Genomic DNA, 17,537 nt, shown 5'->3' with positions numbered 1-17,537 from the left:
CCGCCCTCGCAACTCACCACGTGATCTGTGACGTTGCCATAGAGACGGGAAAAAACGGTGCCCTTTTTACTTTTTTCTCTATATATTTATGATATTTGAAAGGAGAAAACGGTTTAATGCCCAAATTCTGGATTTCTGAATTCTATAATTCTGAAATTGGAGTTATTTTAATAGCAGAGCTTTTATTTTGGAAAATGGGGGCGCTGCGATATTTTTCTCACACCAACTAAATGTTTTACTTTCAGAAAACGGCTGCACGTTTCCATTCTTTCGTTATAACCCTTTCACTTCACTACAAACTAAATTATATAACTACTACGTAACTAACTAAATCTGTGAAAAATAATAAATGTTTGGTGTGCACGGGGGGAAAAATCATCTTTCTGGAAAAATTAATAGATAAAATACGCTTATTTTCTAAAAGAAATAAACAATTTTCTTAACATATTAATAGTTACAAAGTTATAAAAATGTGTCCGTTTCCGAATAGGAACCCAAACCGGAAGTCCTGTCATTCGGTCAGATGACGTTAGCTGATGAGAAGCTAGCTTCGATCATTGCTGGTGACAGATTTTATAACCTTTACAACATTTTCACATCAGACAGCGGCGAACTTTCACAGCTACAGTTGTGCCACGTTATTTCAAACATGACAGTAAGTCACGACGGACAATTTCGCGTTTGTTTCGCTTCACTGCGCACTTCATATTTGTGGGCTATGTAGCAACCAGTTAGCTTCCAAACTTTCTGTTGCTAGTAGAGTTGCTTCAGGCAGAATCCGAAATGTTGCAGTTGCTGACTGAATGAAGCCACGCTTCACCGTATTAACAGCATAATTTCAGCCTGCTGCGTGCGCGTCTGTGGCAACACTGACTGCAACTGCGTGTTTTTATTCTTGTCTCCATCTCAGAGGCACGAATTTGAGGTGGCGATGACGTGTGAGGGGTGTTCAGGAGCCGTTTCCAGGATCCTCAATAAACTGGGAGGTGAGGATGAAGCTGGAAGTCTGTTAAAGAGCTCTCACGCCTGCGCACGCGTGCGTGTGCGTGCGTATGTGCGTGTCAACAATCCGAAATTTATTTTATTTTATTGTAGGTTCTTCCTCGAGCTCTTTGTTCAGGGCCTTTACTTTGGCATAGACAGATATATTCCCATTTTCTTAATTTTTATCAAAAATTAGTCTTCAGGTTTTGTATCTCAACATTCCTGGTAGTCAAAAAAACCCTTAGTTTGGAAGATAAATTGCTGAATTATGAATATAAGCAATCATTCCCGACGGACAAATCCCGACTTAAATCTGTTTTGAATTAGAATATTTTTCTTCCTGTTTCCAGGTTAATCAATTAACCACGTTGCATGTTCAATAATATGCCATTAGTGTGGAATTCCCACATTAAATGGAGTTTTACAGCCTTTTCAGGTTAAATCCTGATAGTGTTGAACACATTCACATTTACAGCATCAGCGGGCTGAAATCTTCCGTCATTTCAATCAGATTAGTGGGAAAAGGTGTTAGAATTTCTGCTGGCGTGACGGCGGCGCCGTGGCTGCTGAGCTCAGCGTAAGTGTCACCTGACCTGCTGCTTTTCTCCTTTTACAACTTTCATTTTGCCGAGTCATTAGCGTCCCGACGCTCAGTTCCACTGTCTCTACGGAAGCAACTTCAGCACGGAGAAGACGCACACACCTTTGTTGCTGAGCTGGCTAAAAGGTGGCGGTGCTTTGGTCAGAACCTCGAGGGGAGAAGCAGAACCAGCGGTTCTCTGTCAAACAGCTGTCGTTTCTTCCAACAGTGGAAACGTTTGAGATCGACCTCCCGAAGAAGCTGGTCTGGATCGAATCTGACAAAGACGTGCAATTTCTCACGGAGGCGCTGAAGAAGAGTGGGAAGGAAGTCAAGTACGTCGGCACCAAGTGACGGAGCGTGCACGTGTGCACGTGTGGATGGGTGGCGAGCGGCGTGCACGTGTGGATGGGTGGCGAGCAGCCTCAGCCAGGCACCGCAGATCCTCCCCCTGTTCCTGTGTGTTTGGTTTCTGTTTAAAAATGTTGGCGCTGGTGTAACCCGGGTCCTGGTTCTGACATCAGGCTGCTCACACACCCAGAACGATGATTCAGCTGTTTTAAAAGGTTCCTGCTGATTTGGCCTCCTGCATCTGTCAGCACCATCATAGAGTCTCTGATCTGAACATGGAAACACTAGAACATGGGTCAAGCATTGGCTAGTGTGTGTGTGTGTGTGTGTGTGTGTGTGTGTGTGTGTGTGTGTGTGTGTGTGTGTGTGTGTGTGTGTGTGTGGTGTGTGTGGAGAGAGAGGCCTTCCCCTCCACCCTGAGCACACACTGCACGGCTCTCCTCCGATAATCATTCCAGCAATGATCTGTTCCATTAGCTGCTTCCAGAAGCTCCTTCTTTGAGTGTGTAATTCTGCTTTTCTGTTTTCACGCTGCTGATGTGTGCAAATAAAATCTGTTCCCTTTCAACGGCAGGACACGCTTCTTCCCACACACGCCTCAGCCTGGTCGCGAGTGTGACGAGTGTTATGTCTGACACAGGAACCTCAGGCTTCATGTTGACATTTTAAACGTTTACGCTCTTAGAAGGGAGGGATCAGCAGTACCGTCGTCCACCACCAGGGGGCGCGTGACACTCATTTAGAGCTTTTAATTAAACAGGATTTTATTTCAGAGCAAATTAATTTCACCTCTGTAAGAACTCCCAAAGGTTCCACTGTTTCATCCTGGTATTTTTGTTGGTGTGTAACAAACGAATCCACATTATTGGATCATCTGTAATCAGAGATGGAACAGACGACAGCAGGTGGAGGTCAGGAGGTCACGGCCCCCACCGCTCCAGTCAGGTGACCCAAGGAACGAGTGTGAACCTTCACCATTAACATTGGGGCTGTCATGGTGTCCTTCACGCTGAAGGAGGGAACAGGCAGACCTGGGACAGGCTGGGTGGTGATGTCCATCACTGGGGAGGAAGAGGAGGAGAACGTTTCCATCCCAGTGACTCTGGAGGTCCAGACCTGAGGTTGAGGGTTCTGATGGAGGCAACAATCAGATACGTTACAGTCGAGACATGTACAGAAATAATCAGCAGGAAAGATCTGCTTTGTTCTCCTCGGCCTGTTGGAACAGGCTCTTCAGAAGCGTCCTTTGATGGTCGAGTTCTGCTCCATTTAGGAACCTGCTCGGCTCGTTCAGAGACGTCAGTGTCTTCTTCAGTGGTGTTTGAAGCTCCTGCATGTCTGGAACCTCCAGGAGCTTCAGGTATTCATCCTCCATGTGTCCAACCGTGGAGGTTTAAAACGTCCATAAAATACAGGTGACCCAACTGGAGGTAAAGTTCTGGGGGGGGGGGGTCTGGCTGAGCTGCTTCAGACGCTTTCAGAACTTTGACATTTTCTGGGATGTCTAGAATGTGGCAGAGACGTGTTAGAGCAGACGTGAGAGGTTCCTGCCCGACGGCGTGTTCAGACCTGCAGCCCGAGTCCTCGTTAGCGTCCTCGTCCCTGAGACGTGTTGAGTCAAACAGACAACTGCCACGTATACGGGGGGGGGGGGGGGGGGGCTTCAGGGTGCAACTAAAGACAGAACCTGAGCTAGAAGGGTGGCACGCCGTAACCTCCCCCCCCCCACCGCTGCCTGGCTCTGTGGCTTCCAGGCAGAATGGAAAATGCCACGTTGCATCATCATCCAGCTGTTCCTCACATCAGGCCTGTGGGAACAGCCCCCCCCCCCCCCCCCCCAGCACACAACTGCAGACGGATGTATGGTTCTGGACGTCCTCAGGAGAGACCTGGACTCATTCTGGTGCTGGAGATTCTGTAGGAGCGGTCGGGTTCTGCAGACTTCTGCCCTGAAAGAGTCAGGCAGCAGGTCCACCAGCCCGGCAGAACCTCAGCGCCGGGATCCTCATGAGTCATTAATTGTCCTGTTAATGAGACGGATCCACCCTCAGTCAGATGTTCTGTCCTGTGCAGCAGGAGCAGCAACGGCTCAGCTATAAATTGTTGCACACCAGTTTTCACAGGCCAGACTGGACTGGACTGGACTGGACTGGACTGGACTGGTTTAGTCTGGACTGGGCTGGACTGGACTGGTTTAGTCTGGACTGTACTGGTTTAGACTGGACTGGACTGGGCTGGGCTGGACTGGACTGGACTGGACTGGTTTAGTCTGGACTGGGCTGGACTGGACTGGTTTAGTCTGGGCTGGACTGGTCTAGACTGGACTGGTCTGGTCTGGTTTAGTCTGGACTGGTCTAGTCTGGACTGGTCTAGACTGGACTGGTCTGGTCTGGTTTAGTCTGGACTGGTCTAGACTGGACTGGTCTGGTCTGGTTTAGTCTGGACTGGTCTAGACTGGTCTGGACTGGTCTGGTCTGGTCTGTCTTCCAGGATTTAGTGAAGAAAAATGTCCTTCACATTTTCTCCATGTGTACAAAGTGCTTTATAATGTGTTTGTAGTCAATTTCAACCTTTGATAGAAAATTTACGTACGTTTCCATTATCGTAGCCTCATCTGACTCCAGCATCAGGGTGTGCTCAGTATGCACACACACACACACACACACACACACACACACACACACACACACGCGCGTGTGCTGTACTTCTAGTAAAGGAAAATCCAGACTCACCAGAGTCAGAACCAGCTCCTCCTCCCCCAGACAGGAAGAGGGAGGGGATAATTGTAGGTCTGGGTGATGCTGTTGAGGGGGGCTAAACTGGGACGTCCCACTGGAAATGTCTCCAGTGTGAACTGGGGAGGCTGGCAGATCTTCTCGGGGCTCCGCTCACTGCTGACTTCTCGCTCGGGTGTCGTGTCTGTGAAGCTGAAGGTAAGAGCTCCCACTCGGCCCAAAATCCTGACTAGGACACACTGGACCTGACTGGATCAGGCTGGACGGAGGGAGAGACAAGAAAGCAGAATGTATGGAGAGAGAGAGGGGGGAGAGAGAGACAGGGAGAGAGAGAGAGACAAGAAAACAATGTATGGAGAGAGAGGGGGGAGAGAGAGGGAGGGAGAGAGAGAGAGACAGGGAGAGACAAGAAAACAGAATGTATGGAGAGAGAGAGGGGAAAGAGACAGAGGGAGAGAGAGACAGGGACAGAGAGGGAGGGAGAGAGAGAGACAGGGAGAGAGAGACAGGGAGAGAGAGGGGGGAGAGACAGAGGGAGACAGGGAGAGAGAGGGGGGAGAGACAGAGGGAGAGAGAGGGGGGAGAGAGAGACAGGGAGAGAGAGACAGAGAGAGAGACAGGGAGAGAGAGAGAGACAAGAAAACAATGTATGGAGAGAGAGAGAGACAGGGAGAGACAAGAAAACAGAATGTATGGAGAGAGAGAGACAGGGAGAGGGAGGGAGAGAGAGACAGAGAGACAGGGAGAGAGAGGGGGGAGAGACAGAGGGAGAGCGGGGAGAGACAGAGGGAGAGAGACAGGGAGAGAGTTGTGTTTAATTGTTTGATTCTGTGACACTGTCGGGTTTTTTCCTCCATCTGTCAAATTTTTCCTGAGATGTCGTCAAACACCAAAAACATACAAGCGACTTTTTGTGTCTTCATGTTAAACACGGAGCTCAGATCCCTGCAGGTAAACAGAGGCGCTCCTCCTGTGTGGAGGTATTGTGTGCCACATCGGCAAGAAGAGGGGGAGGAGAGGGAGGGGGGGGGGGGGAGGAGAGGAGGGGGGGAGGGGGAGGAGGGGGAGGAGGAGGGGGAGAGGAGAGGAGGGGAGGGAGGAGGAGGGGGAGGGGGGGAGCTTCGAGTTTGAGTGGAGGAGAGTTCACTTCTTATCATTTATTTGCGAGGTGCCTGTTGGACATTTCTGAAGTTTAAATTCAGAAAGAAACACAGAAAAAAGAGAGGAAGGAATAAACAAAGATAAAGCAGAGGAGGAGGAGAGGTGGGGGAGGGAGAGGAGAGGGAGGAGGGAGGAGAGGAGAGGTGGGGGAGAGGATTCCGAGGAGAATTCCTCCAACACAGCTCTCTTGTCGCCTCCTCGTCCCGCTGTGACGGCCTCCTCCCACATTACTCTCATGCAGAGGAATGCAGGTTGCCATGGTGATGTGTGACCAGCTGTTTCTGACCATTAGTTCAGCTGTCTTCAAGTGATGGGATGTCACTCATCAGAAGTGTCACATGACCGGGACAGAGCAGGTAAACAGATGGTTGTACTGGGATGGAGAGGAACCCTGTACTGGTTTAATGCACTTCTGTGATGGGAGGAGGAGGAGGAGGAGAAGGAAGAACAGGAGGAGAAGGAAGGGGAGGAGGAGAAGGAAGAACAAGAGGAGAAGGAAGAGGAGGAGGAGGAGAAGGAAGAACAGGAGGAGGAGGAGAAGGAAGAACAGGAGGAGGAGGAGGAAGAGGAGAAGGAAGAACGGGAGGAGAAGGAAGGGGAGGAGGAGAAGGAAGAACAGGAGGAGAAGGAAGAGGAGGAGGAGGAGGAAGAACAGGAGGAGAAGGAAGCTTAGGAGGAGGACAAAGAGGAGGAGGAGGAAGAACAGGAGGAGAAGGAAGAGGAGGAGGAGGAGGAAGAACAGGAGGAGAAGGAAGGGGAGGAGGAGAAGGAAGAACAAGAGGAGAAGGAAGAGGAGGAGGAGGAGGAAGAACAGGAGGAGAAGGAAGCTTAGGAGGAGGACAAAGAGGAGGAGGAGGAAGAACAGGAGGAGAAGGAAGGGGAGGAGAAGGAAGAACAGGAGGAGGAGGAGGAAGAGGAGGAGGAGGAAGAGGAGAAGAAGGAAGAACAGGAGGAGAAGGAAGAACAGGAGGAGGAGGAAGAACAGGAGGAGGAGAAGGAAGAACAGGAGGAGGAGGAAGAACAGGAGGAGGAGAAGGAAGAACAGGAGGAGGAGGAAGAGCTGGGGACCCTCTAGAGATCCCTGACAGGATGGAAGGATTGTGTGTGTGTGTGTGTGTGTGTGTGTGTGCGTGCGTGCGTGTGTGTGTGTGAGAGAGAGAAAGAAGAAGAGAGCACAAATATTATTGACCAAAGAGGAAATAAAAGAACATCAGGAGATGGAGAAGCTTCCGTCCTCTGGAACGTTGATGATCCCGGTCGTCTCGTCTGACTGATGGAATCAAACTCTTCTGACCTCTGAACTTTAGTTTGAGGCTGGAACACAGCAGCCTGCAGGAGCCTGAGCAGCTTCTAAAGCAGATCCCAACATTCCAGGCTCCCTTCATCCTGTTTGTTAAGGAATCACTGATCCAGCTCACAAGACAGCCGGGGGGGGGGGGGGGTCAGGTGACGAGAACCTCAGGTTACCTCCACCCGGACCTTCCTGCTCTCAACTTTTCTTGTTTGGACTCTTTGTGTCCCAGTTCTTTGACTGGTTTCTCTGTGAAACGACTCTTTGTTCCTCCACGGTTCTCCAGACCGGCCGAGATCATCAGGTGTCCGATTTCCTGTTCAGAAGAAAAGAATCCGTTTGAGAAGAAGCAGGGGCGCCCTGATGGTTCTGATGGTTCTGACTGGAGGAGGAACCTTCAACAATCAGCGTAAACAGAACCAGGGAAGGTCCTGCTGAGGAAACTTCTGCAGTTAATGGATCAAAGCTCAGCTCAGGTTTGGAGGATCCTCCTCTAGAACCTGATGGAGCGATTGATGAAGCCGAGGACCTTCGTGCTCCTCAGGTGCTCCTTCCTGCAGCCGAGGTGTTTTAGTTGTTCTGTAACGCTGTTATGTCACCAAATGAGGAGGAAAGAATTCCTCTGGGAGTGCATCGGAAAAAGAGACAGAAGCGGAGCGATATTCCAAGAATAAGACGCATTAGAGCCAGAGAGCGAGTTGTTTTCTCCTCGGAGGTAAAAGAGCCCCTTCACCAGCCTGAAGTTTGTCCTTGAGCCTCGGCTGTTTGATTATGAGCAACTTTCCAAATAAAATAATTTGTTTTTGCTCCGAGATCAGCTCCCGTCTTTTCCAGGCGACGCAGCTGCAGCCGTCTGAAGGAGCGGACGTACGGCGGGAACGCCGCGTCCCTCCAAGTCAAACACTGACCCCAGGGACTTCTGGAAAACCCTGTGTGCTCTTATTTTGACATCACATTGAGCCCTCAGTCAGCTGTTTGAGGTCGTTATTCCTGAAGTTTCCTGTCAGCAGAAGGCCTCGTTTCTGTTCCGTGCAGCTTTTTTTAGGATGGAAGTTCAAGAGAAGGTTCCTTGTTTACAGGAGGCTGTTTGCATCCAGAGCTGCAGTAGTTTTCCACATCTGCGGACCGTCAGGAGCCGCTGTAGATGCCTGATCACCTGAAACAGCCTGAAGCCTCCCGGGGCCTTAAACGCGGCGTGTGGCTCCGTATGAGGCGTCTCCAGGGAGGAAAACAAATCAAACGTTTCTCCTTCAAACAACGTTTTCACCCCATGAAAACAGACTCGTGCGAACTTGTCCGGGCAGAATTCCCCAGCTGCACCCGTCAATCACCCACGTTTACATGGTGGAAACAGCATAAAAGTGCTTCTACTTGCCCAGGAGAACCTGCCTTTGTCTGCCAGGTTCTCCGCAGGGTTTGTGTTGCTGGAGGCTCAAACATCCACGTTGTTGACTGTCTGCAAACGCTGCTCTTTTCACTGCGTCTGTCCAAACACGCCGCTGCCTTCACACCTTCGGCACTTTGTGCAGTTTTCCAGGCGGCTGGCAGCCGGCCAGGAGGTGGCCCCGCCCTCAGAACGGCACGTCCAGTTCTTCTCAATGTGATGTTGTTCTGTGCCTGTTCTGTCTGCACGTGTTGGCTGAACAAGGGCAGAATTCCCAGTTCCATGTGTATTATTGACGACTCCTCCTCCTCCTCCACCTCCTCCTGCTGCTCTGCAGCTTCTGGAATTCCAGCTATTCTAAATCCCGGTTTTGTGAAGCTTCTTATCCTCCTGCTGATCTCCTGCGGGGATATTGGAGAAACCGTGTTGGCTCAGTCGGCCTTCCGACCCTCTCCGAGAGGAATTTCCTCCTCATATCTGCCACAGCTGCAGGAGCAGCAATATGAGATATGAGATTGTTTCTGGATGTCTGGGTGGAATGTTTCCGTCCTTGTGATGAGATCACTAAACGATGCTGGAGGACCAAACACAGCAGTGGTAACGGGACAGATAGAGGAGAGGAGAGATTAGGACTTCCTGCACCATGAAGACCCACCAGAGAGGAGCCTGGCGGGGAGCACATGAATGATGGCGGAGGGCGAGATGTTCAGCTGAGGCTGAGGAGGCTCCAGGATCCTCCAACAAGCCCAGAAAGGTCAAACTTACCGATGGTTTCCACGGTGATCATCAAGCTCAAGAGGTTTTGGAGATGGAGGCCGTCGACGGGGGGGGTCGGTGGGGGGGGGGTAAAACCTTGTTTACCTCCCAACTGCAGCACGATAACACGTCGGTTCCTGAAGACTAATTAAGCACAGACTAATTAGGTGTGTTGGGTAGAACCAGCCAGAGTTTCCATATTCTGTGACCAGACTCACTTATGATGGTTCCGGTCCATTCCGGCTCTAATCAGTCATTTAATAGACTCGTTAGCATAAAGAGACTCCGAGGGCTCCTGTGGTTCCTCAGCTCAGGAACGTAGCAGCGCTCCATGATGGATCTTCCTTTAGAGCTAATAAGAACTTTCCTCTCCACAGATTGAGAAGATGAGGGTGTGGCTCCTCTTGGTCCTGTGCCTGGCTGGTTCTGCCACGGCTGCTCCTGTAAGTGCCACCTCAGTGTGTTCCTGTCTTTGTGTGCTTTCCTGAGGACCACGGTGTTCCTCTTCAGCTGCTCCCGTTTAAGATTCCACACAGGCCTTTGTGGTGTGTGTGTGTGTGTGTCTGCTCTATATCAAGAGCACTTCCTGTCCTTGTGTGTGTTGTCATTCTGTGGATATTGAGGATATCTGTGTGTGTGTGTGTGTGTGTGTGTGTAGACTGAGGAAGAGGAGGTCTTTGTGGAGGAGCTGCTAACTGAGGAGCCAGTTGTGGAGGTAAGTCAGGAGCAGCCTGATGAGTTCCTCCAGCCCGAGTATGAAGCTAAATGTATCTACAAGATAAAGAGACAAGAATCAGGACGTTTTAACCAGGTAAATGACGGGAAACTCAAGTTATAAACAACAAAGGGTTTAAAGTGCTGACAACAGCTTCCTGTTGCTGATCCAAAGTTCATCACTGATCCATCGATGTTTCCTTAAATGCTCCCGAACGTTCCCAGGTCGGTTCTCGCTGGAACAAACAGCAGCTGGTCGGGATTTAGCTCCTCTGAATCTGCCCAAACATTTGTGAACTGGAACAAACTTGCTGATTTGGCCTCGACCTCGTGTTGGGAATCCAAACAGCTGCTGGGATGGATGAAGATCAGAAGCTGGTGCGTTGTGTCCGTCTCCCGTAGCCTCGTCTCTGCAGGACTTTGTGGGAACGTTGCATCACTTCCTGCTGCAGAGGCCCAGCGGGACCAGCGCTCCCACAGCTGCTTATTTTAGCCGTCTGGTTGGGCCCGCCGGGCCCTCAGGAAGCCATTACGTTATTCATGGCTTCACCACATGCAAACCCAGCGGCTTGTTATTGGATATTATGGTCTGGCTGCTCCCACACGCCGTTTGGTGTTGAGGGAGGAACCTTCTCTGGTGGTGACGTTTCAGCTGTATTTTGTGTTTAGTCGGGGATTCTGGGGTGTTTAGGTGGTTTGGTTTAGGTGGACCTGGTTCAGAAATAGACTCTGCTGCACACAGAAGCTTATTTGATCAGAGCCCTGTCAACAGTCCACGTCCTCCACCTCAACACATCAGATCTTCTGCACGCGACCCTTCCAGCTGCCCACCGTCTGACCTCTGACCTCTCCTCAGGAGCCCGAGGTGGGGGCCAACCCAGTCCAGATCGAGGTGGGCGAGTTCGACGAGGCCATCGAGATTGTCGAAGACGACGTGGTGGAGAGTACGTCCTGTAATTTATCAGTCCGAGTTTAATCTGAGATCCTTTCTGTTGATCTAAAAGATCTAAAGATTCCTTAAATGACAAACACGATCTGCATAAAGGTGGCACACAGCTGTGTGGACCTACCGGATCCTCCAGGATCATCACATTTTCACTTTTTTCTGGTGTAACTTCTTCTGGCTGCTTTTCTGGGCGACTGGAGCGACCATAATAACAGGCTGATGATCCTGGGGGCAGTAATTACACGTTCCGCCCTGTTTTAGGAGCAACTGAACCAACAGGAACTCAACAAAAACAGTCCCACATGACGCAGGTTGGGATTATTCTGGACCAACGGTCCCAAGCAGCTCAGGGAGAACAAGGAGAACGATCTGGAGCTAGAGCAGGATGGGGGGGTTAAATAAAGCGGGAGGGGGCGGAGCCAGTTACACACAGGTGAAGCACATTAAGGTGAGGAGGAGGAGGAACCTGAATTCCTCCTCCCTGAATATGAAGCTAAACGTATCTATAAGATAAAAAGAGACAAGAACCAGTTTTAACCAGTTTTAACCAGGTGAAGGACGGTAAACTCAAGTTTAAACTGGCTTCATGATAAACGATGACGGGTTTAAAGTTTAAGGGTGAACGATGACGGGTTTAAAGCTCCTGCCTGGGTTGACCTTTGACACAGATGCCTGCCTGGACTATCACTGCAAGAAGGGAAAAGTGTGTGAGCTGGACGAGAGCAACACCCCCATGTGTGTGTGTCAGGACGCCACCAGCTGCCCCCCTGCTGAGGGAGAGTTTGAGCATGTGAGTGTGAAAGACGCCCCCCTACACACACACACTCACACACACACACACACACACACACTCACACACTGAGGATTCCTCCTGTCCAGGTCTGCGGCACCGACAACAAGACCTACGACACCTCCTGCCACTTCTTCGCCACCAAGTGTGCCCTGGAGGGGACCAAGAAGGGTCACAAGCTCCACCTGGACTACGTTGGACCCTGCAAATGTGAGCTTGTTAGGACTCAAGGGTTTAAACGGAGATCAAGGTGGTGTTACGCACATACGTCAGGCTAGGGTTTTCTCTATAAATTAAAGATAGACTCCAGGAAGCCCTCTGGGCTGTACAGTGCAGATGTTGCTTTTTTCCTGCTCGGCGTCTTTTTGAATGTCCCGCTGTTGTGCGGCGTCCCTGCAGTCATCGAGCCCTGCGTGGACGCTGAGCTGCACGAGTTCCCCCTGCGTATGAGGGACTGGCTGAAGAACGTCCTGGTGACGCTGTACGAGCGCGACATGGACAACAACCTGCTGACGGAGAAGCAGAAGCTCAGGGTGAGAACTTCTGCTGCTTTAGTTTGATCCTCTAAACTATGCATTCACGAAAAGCTCTTCCATGCATTTGTGGATCTTTGAAGAGGCTAAAATGTTGAACAGGATGCAACTGTAAACCAACACAAGAGATTTTGGCAATGAGGTGCATTCCCTCGCGTTGCTAGGCAACAATACTCGAACGCTCCAAACGTCACGTTGTGTATTTCCTGCACAATATCCAACCGTTATTTGGAAGGAAATGAGACAGTAAAGCCTCTTCACCTGCGAAGATCGGTGGCCTGGCTCCACCCCTCAGCAGGAAGTGCCCCGCTCACCTGCTGGTCCGTGTCCTCCCTCTCTCAGGTGAAGAAGATCTACGAGAACGAGAAGAGGCTGCAGGCCGGCGAACACTCTCTGGACCTGCTGGCTCACGATTTCAAGAAGAACTACAACATGTACATCTTCCCCGTCCACTGGCAGTTCGGCCAGCTCGACCAGCACCCTGCCGACGGGTGTGTGACTGGGATGGGCGGGGCTTCTCTGCGGGCAGGTGATAAAGTGGGGGACTGACCTGTGGTTGTGGTCACAGGTACCTGACCCACTCGGAGCTCTCCCCCCTGCGGGCTCCCCTCATCCCCATGGAGCATTGCACCACCCGCTTCTTTGAGGAGTGCGACGCCGACAGCGACAACTACATCGCTCTGGAGGAGTGGGCCGCCTGCTTCGGCGTCAAGGAGCGTGAGTGTCCGCCAGGGGGGACAGACGTCCCGGCCGGAGTCCGTCTGCAGACTTTAACCCTCTCGTCTCTGTGTTTTCAGAGGACATCGACAAGGAGCTGATCATCTGAGCTCGTCCTCGCCAGCAGCCGGAGACGGGACGAGGCGCTGATGCCCAGATTAGGCAGAAATCCCATAACGGTGCTAACTGCAAATACTTCCTAATGATTATTTTCATACATGACTTTTCTTTCCTATACCACTAAGATAAACGACAGTCTGTACTAACAAACTACTTTAAATTTAACGAAAGACCCAGAACTGAAGACCTCTGATGTAAATGTATGTCGATGATATTCTACGGTTCAGATTCTGTTGATCGGGGCTGGAATTGGACCTGTTTCTTGGAGGAGACCCAACTGTAAAGCAAAAATAAAGTTTCTAAATAAATGCTCACTCTTCTTGCTTTCTAAAGAGAATCTTGTCCGTTTTTGAGCTTTATGGTCCTTTTTATTGTTGGAATATTTTGACTACTGCTTTAGGTTGTCCTGATTTCCTCACACATTTTGGGGGGGGGGGGGGGGGGGTCTGGCAGGACGAGAGTTGGTTTTAAAATTACAGTTCACATTTTTAATCACAACGCAAATTTTTCTATGAACAAATGTCATTAAAAGATGTGAAAATAAATCTCCGGATGCTTCCAGATCTTCATGGATCTGGTTGTTTGTCCTGAAGCTCTCAGGCTTTTTCTCTTTTCCAAACTTTCAACTCTTGGAAAACAGTCTGGATACGTTCCGAAATCCCACTGCCTGGATTTAACACTGATCATGGAGGACACCGTTTCTGGGAGGTGGACTGTTGGACATCTGCTCGTGGCCCCACATCTGTTTCTAGTGTGTTTTTAATCTGACAGGAAGTGGAAACATCTGTGATGACTTGATGTAGGAATCATTAATTCAAACCTAAATCACACATGTCAAACGGCAGCAATAATAATGATGATAATGATAATTGCATGAGCAGCTTCTCTTCCCCTGGGAGACGTGACCTTGTTACCATCCTCACCCATTCATCCAGACTCAAGAATGTGGCTGAGACTTGTCTTCATGTCCCACCGTGTCTCCTGCAAGATCCTTAAAAAGGAAAAGCAAAGCATTGTCTTCATCACTCTTCAAGGCTTAAAAAGCGAAGCACAAACATGTCAGACCTGTTGAAACAGCAGCACAATCAGCACATTTCTGTTGCTCCACACACTTTATAAGGTTGTTTCCGTTCAACAGGTCCCTCACACAGTTGAAGCTTGTTCAGTAACCAGGTTACAGTCAGGTTAAAGTCACAGTTGTGGAGGTTTCCTGGACGTCTAAAATCACGAGATTTCTGTTTGAGGGAAACACAAAAGCCCAGAGACAGAAAACATCAACTGAACTTTTACTGAGCTTCTTCCACGTTAGCAGGCGTCTCAAGGTCCAGCTCACGTTAGACGTTAGACTAATTTAACTACGTGGACAGTTGAGATGAATGCTGATGTTCTCTGTGGTATCTCCCGTCTGTCCCAGGAAGATGAATCCTCCCGCAGGTGATTTCTTTTTACCCTAAAAGGATTTGTAGTTTTCCCTGACCCAGTTTGTAGAGGTACAAACACAACTGTGCAGACTGTAGAGCCCCCCGTGACAATGTCTGAGACTCTGCGTTCTTATAAATTAGATCTGTTTTAAATGTGATTTATATGGCCTTATGTCGCATTAGAATCGGAATGTTTTGTCTGTTCGCACCCGTTTTAAACACACTCGCCCTCACGTGGAGAAAAGCTTTCGGTGCATCGTGTGCGGGGTCATGAAAACCAACCGGCACACGCCGGCTGGTGAAACCATCGCCCCTTCGGCCATTACTGTAAGATGATTGGTGCTATTGGAAGATCCAGGTAGCGCTTAGCGCTTTCTGATTGGCTTCAGATAGAGGCGTTTACTGGAGCCGGCGCTGATTGGTGGATATAACTTGATCCTTGAGCGTGATTGGCTGAATGGGAGGCCGGGGGCGGAGTCTCAAGTTAGGTTGTGCGGCTGAAACCGGTAAGTGAGCAGCCCAGCACGTTGTGAAGCCCTAAGTGTGTCTGGCATCCGCCGAGGTGATTCAGGGAAATCACTCCATTAGAACTAATCAACGGGTGTTTTGCTCAATTACCCACCGGTAAGTGCGCCTCTCTCCCGAAACCCTCCCGGATGGACACTAAAATAGCGTTTGGCGCTCTCGGTATCCCGTTCCCGACAGAAATCGGGTCGCTTTTCCGGGCTGCGTCTACGTCCTGGCCTCAAGGCGATCGTTCAGTTGAGCATGTTAGCATTAGCTCAGCGATTTTCCTCGAAATCGTCCCGTCTCTCGTCGAATTGGATTCGGTTCGGGGTGATTTGCGCGTTGCGCAGCGAGGAGTTGGTGTTGGAGGCTGTTTTCGGACCGACCGTGGCGCCGTTTCATCCTCCCGTCCAGCACGTAGCCACCGCCGCCGTGTAGCTACTTTTAGCTCATTCAGTCGTGACTTCCACCCTTTCGGTCTCCAACGCGCTCCTTCCTCCACTTTTCTTCACGCGTTCCGACGCTTTTGCCTCTCGGTCCAGGTTCTTCGCCCCGCTCCCGGGACTTTCCCCTTCTGTCCTCGGTGAAGTGTCGCTGGGGGGCCGCGGGGCACGTGTCGCGGCTCCTGAGCCCGGCTCTGCTGCCCCACTTTCGGGGCCCTGCGCTCGCCCAGCTGTCACCGTGATAGGCCCAAGCAGCGGTTCCTGCTCGGTCCTCATTGAACCTGGAAACGGGTCGTTGAGGTTGGACGGACCGTTCCCGGCCCCGATAATCGCGACGAGCGTGTGCGAAGGCCCGGTGGGCTGGTGAGCGGCACCGACGGCGCTGGCGCGGCCCTTTGTCTGTGCCATGCTGCCGAGATGGACGAGGATCCGGATCAGTCTGTCGGGTCCTGCTCCGCCTGGACAGGTGTGGCAGCCTGCTGGATCAGAGGTGAACAGCCCAGAATCCACATCAGGATGTTCCTGGTGTATCTGGGCCGGGTTGTGAGACCGGAACCAGTGACCCAAACTGCACCTTTAACGTGCAACACTGACCTGGGCGGTTGACTCGGGACTTTCTTGCATCTGTAATTGGAAGCAATTGCTGCTCGGTGGTGATTTTGTATCTGGTTCTGAGGAGATTCTTGAAGGTTCTGACTCTTCTGGTAGAACCTCCAGCTGTGAATGCACCTTCTTTAGATTCCGACGGTGCAGCAGTTGCAAACACCTGAATGACTGGCGTAGTCGTGGTAACCACAGGCATGCTGTTCCTCTGGACCTTCAGGCGGTGATACTCTGGAACCAGTTCTCCTCTGAACTGGTTCTGTGGACATGCTCCATCTGGGCCACCAGAATCCACTCTGTGGAACATCTAAAGCTCATGGAGTTTGTGTTAAATTGGCCCCTTTTTTGCACCTAAAGGTGCTTCTGGTTTGTTCTGCGGCGAGCGACGAACTTCCTGTAAAACACAGGAAGTGGTCGGCGCTGCGGGTTCGAGCCTCGACTGACTCATTCGCTTCCTGTCCAGAGATTTCCAGTTGACCAAAGAAATGGTGATGGAGAAGCCAAGTGCCCAGCTGGTCGGGCGAGAGTTTGTCCGACAGTATTACACCCTCCTGAACCAGGCCCCCGATTACCTGCACAGGTAGGTTCAGTGTCACAGCAGCTTCCTGGGTTCATCTCCATCCAGTAACTCATCGTGGTTTCAAGGTTTTATGGGAAGAACTCCTCCTACGTCCATGGCGGCCTGGACGGCAACGGCAAACCAGTGGAGGCTGTTTATGGCCAATCTGTGAGTCTCTCACACACACACTCTCACACACACACACACACACTCTCACTGGGTAACGTCTCCCTTTGCCGGCGGCTGCAGGAGATCCATAAGAGGGTGATGGCCCTGAGCTTCCGGGACTGCCACACCAAGATCAGGCACGTGGACGCCCACGCCACCCTGAACGAGGGCGTGGTGGTGCAGGTGATGGGCGAGCTCTCCAACAACATGCAGCCCATGAGGAAGTTCATGCAGACCTTCGTCCTGGCCCCCGAGGTTCGTAGGTTCCTGCTTCGATGGCAGCCGGGCGGCGGGTGCCTCGTTGTTCACGCTCTGCTCGTGTCCTCCAGGGGACCGTCGCCAACAAGTTCTACGTCCACAACGACGTGTTCCGTTACCAGGACGAGGTGTTTGTTGACTCTGACTCTGAGCCTCCAGAAGGTGAGATCCAGGACTCTTCCCGTTCCAACAAGCGTCACATTCCTGGCCGTTTCCATTGCTCCTCTGAGGAGCTCCAACCATAAATCCTGTGCTTCCTCTGAGCGGTGGTGGGTGCTGGAGCCAGAGCCGCCCCCCCCACAGACCCATCAGAGTCCAGCCCGACGGGCGAGGCGTCGCTTTCCTGTGTGATTGATCGTTGCCGTCTGTTTTTCAGAGTCCGAGGACGAGGTGGAGGAGATCGAGGAGCAGGTTCCATCCCCCGACGTCACCACGGAGGAGTCTGCTGCCTTCTACAACCCCGTGTCCTGGTGAGTGTCGCCGTTCCCACATTCCACACAGAAGTGACGCGGGGGG

The 17,537-nt window shown here is 51.1% G+C and overlaps 3 protein-coding genes and 2 long non-coding RNA genes across 9 annotated transcripts; 3 read left to right on the top strand and 2 right to left on the bottom strand.

The window, feature by feature from the left end:
* Positions 1–494: 494 nt before the first annotated feature.
* Positions 495–2,483, top strand: atox1 (antioxidant 1 copper chaperone). Its single transcript, XM_029847256.1, has 3 exons — positions 495–655; positions 911–986; positions 1,794–2,483. The coding sequence occupies exons 1-3, from the start codon at positions 524–526 to the stop codon at positions 1,916–1,918; spliced, it is 333 nt and encodes a 110-aa protein (XP_029703116.1). The 5' UTR covers positions 495–523; the 3' UTR covers positions 1,919–2,483.
* A 170-nt stretch (positions 2,484–2,653) lies between these two features.
* On the bottom strand, positions 2,654–9,635 carry LOC115252344 (uncharacterized). 2 transcript variants are annotated; one of them, XR_003890772.1, is made up of 4 exons: positions 9,461–9,635; positions 9,252–9,386; positions 4,648–4,909; positions 2,654–3,939 (listed from the first exon to the last, which is right to left on the bottom strand). It is a non-coding gene; the product is annotated as an uncharacterized lncRNA (long non-coding RNA). The 2 variants fall into 2 exon arrangements; XR_003890771.1 differs by lacking the exons at positions 9,252–9,386; positions 9,461–9,635 and adding an exon at positions 7,106–7,238.
* Positions 4,693–13,394, top strand: sparc (secreted protein, acidic, cysteine-rich (osteonectin)). 3 transcript variants are annotated; one of them, XM_029846843.1, is made up of 10 exons: positions 4,693–4,848; positions 9,620–9,685; positions 9,901–9,957; positions 10,813–10,900; positions 11,571–11,692; positions 11,782–11,902; positions 12,092–12,225; positions 12,568–12,716; positions 12,794–12,942; positions 13,023–13,394. In XM_029846843.1, the coding sequence occupies exons 1-10, from the start codon at positions 4,714–4,716 to the stop codon at positions 13,049–13,051; spliced, it is 1,050 nt and encodes a 349-aa protein (XP_029702703.1). In that variant the 5' UTR covers positions 4,693–4,713; the 3' UTR covers positions 13,052–13,394.
* Positions 13,395–13,552: 158 nt separating this feature from the next.
* On the bottom strand, positions 13,553–16,061 carry LOC105418361 (uncharacterized). 2 transcript variants are annotated; one of them, XR_003890774.1, is made up of 4 exons: positions 15,106–16,061; positions 14,128–14,280; positions 13,986–14,053; positions 13,553–13,826 (listed from the first exon to the last, which is right to left on the bottom strand). It is a non-coding gene; the product is annotated as an uncharacterized lncRNA (long non-coding RNA). The 2 variants fall into 2 exon arrangements; XR_003890773.1 differs by having other exon boundaries at positions 13,553–14,053.
* On the top strand, positions 14,961–17,505 carry g3bp1 (GTPase activating protein (SH3 domain) binding protein 1). The gene is made up of 6 exons (XM_029847255.1): positions 14,961–15,107; positions 16,500–16,616; positions 16,682–16,763; positions 16,845–17,018; positions 17,093–17,183; positions 17,398–17,505. Exons 2-6 carry the CDS (start codon positions 16,522–16,524, stop codon positions 17,493–17,495), a joined length of 540 nt encoding a protein of 179 aa, XP_029703115.1. The 5' UTR covers positions 14,961–15,107; positions 16,500–16,521; the 3' UTR covers positions 17,496–17,505.
* The last annotated feature ends 32 nt before the right edge of the window (positions 17,506–17,537 follow it).

The sequence above is a fragment of the Takifugu rubripes genome, chromosome 14 (genome assembly GCF_901000725.2).
Source record: "Takifugu rubripes chromosome 14, fTakRub1.2, whole genome shotgun sequence".
NCBI lineage: Eukaryota > Metazoa > Chordata > Actinopteri > Tetraodontiformes > Tetraodontidae > Takifugu > Takifugu rubripes.
The sequence above is the reverse complement of the archived record's forward strand: the minus strand, read 5'-3'. Positions and strand labels throughout refer to the sequence as shown.

Bases quoted from the DNA above. Each gene is read 5' to 3' on its own strand.
- g3bp1 (XM_029847255.1), top strand. From the start codon at position 16,522: ATGGTGATGGAGAAGCCAAGTGCCCAGCTGGTCGGGCGAGAGTTTGTC. The intron at 16,764-16,844 runs GTGAGTCTCTCA...CGGCGGCTGCAG, and splicing joins AGGCTGTTTATGGCCAATCT to GAGATCCATAAGAGGGTGAT. The intron at 17,019-17,092 runs GTTCGTAGGTTC...CGTGTCCTCCAG, and splicing joins CCTTCGTCCTGGCCCCCGAG to GGGACCGTCGCCAACAAGTT.
- atox1 (XM_029847256.1), top strand. From the start codon at position 524: ATGACGTTAGCTGATGAGAAGCTAGCTTCGATCATTGCTGGTGACAGA. The intron at 656-910 runs GTAAGTCACGAC...TCTCCATCTCAG, and splicing joins ACGTTATTTCAAACATGACA to AGGCACGAATTTGAGGTGGC. The intron at 987-1,793 runs GTGAGGATGAAG...TTCTTCCAACAG, and splicing joins GATCCTCAATAAACTGGGAG to TGGAAACGTTTGAGATCGAC.
- sparc (XM_029846842.1), top strand. From the start codon at position 4,714: ATGCTGTTGAGGGGGGCTAAACTGGGACGTCCCACTGGAAATGTCTCC. The intron at 4,849-9,619 runs GTAAGAGCTCCC...TCCTCTCCACAG, and splicing joins TCGTGTCTGTGAAGCTGAAG to ATTGAGAAGATGAGGGTGTG. The intron at 12,943-13,022 runs GTGAGTGTCCGC...CTGTGTTTTCAG, and splicing joins CTGCTTCGGCGTCAAGGAGC to AGGACATCGACAAGGAGCTG.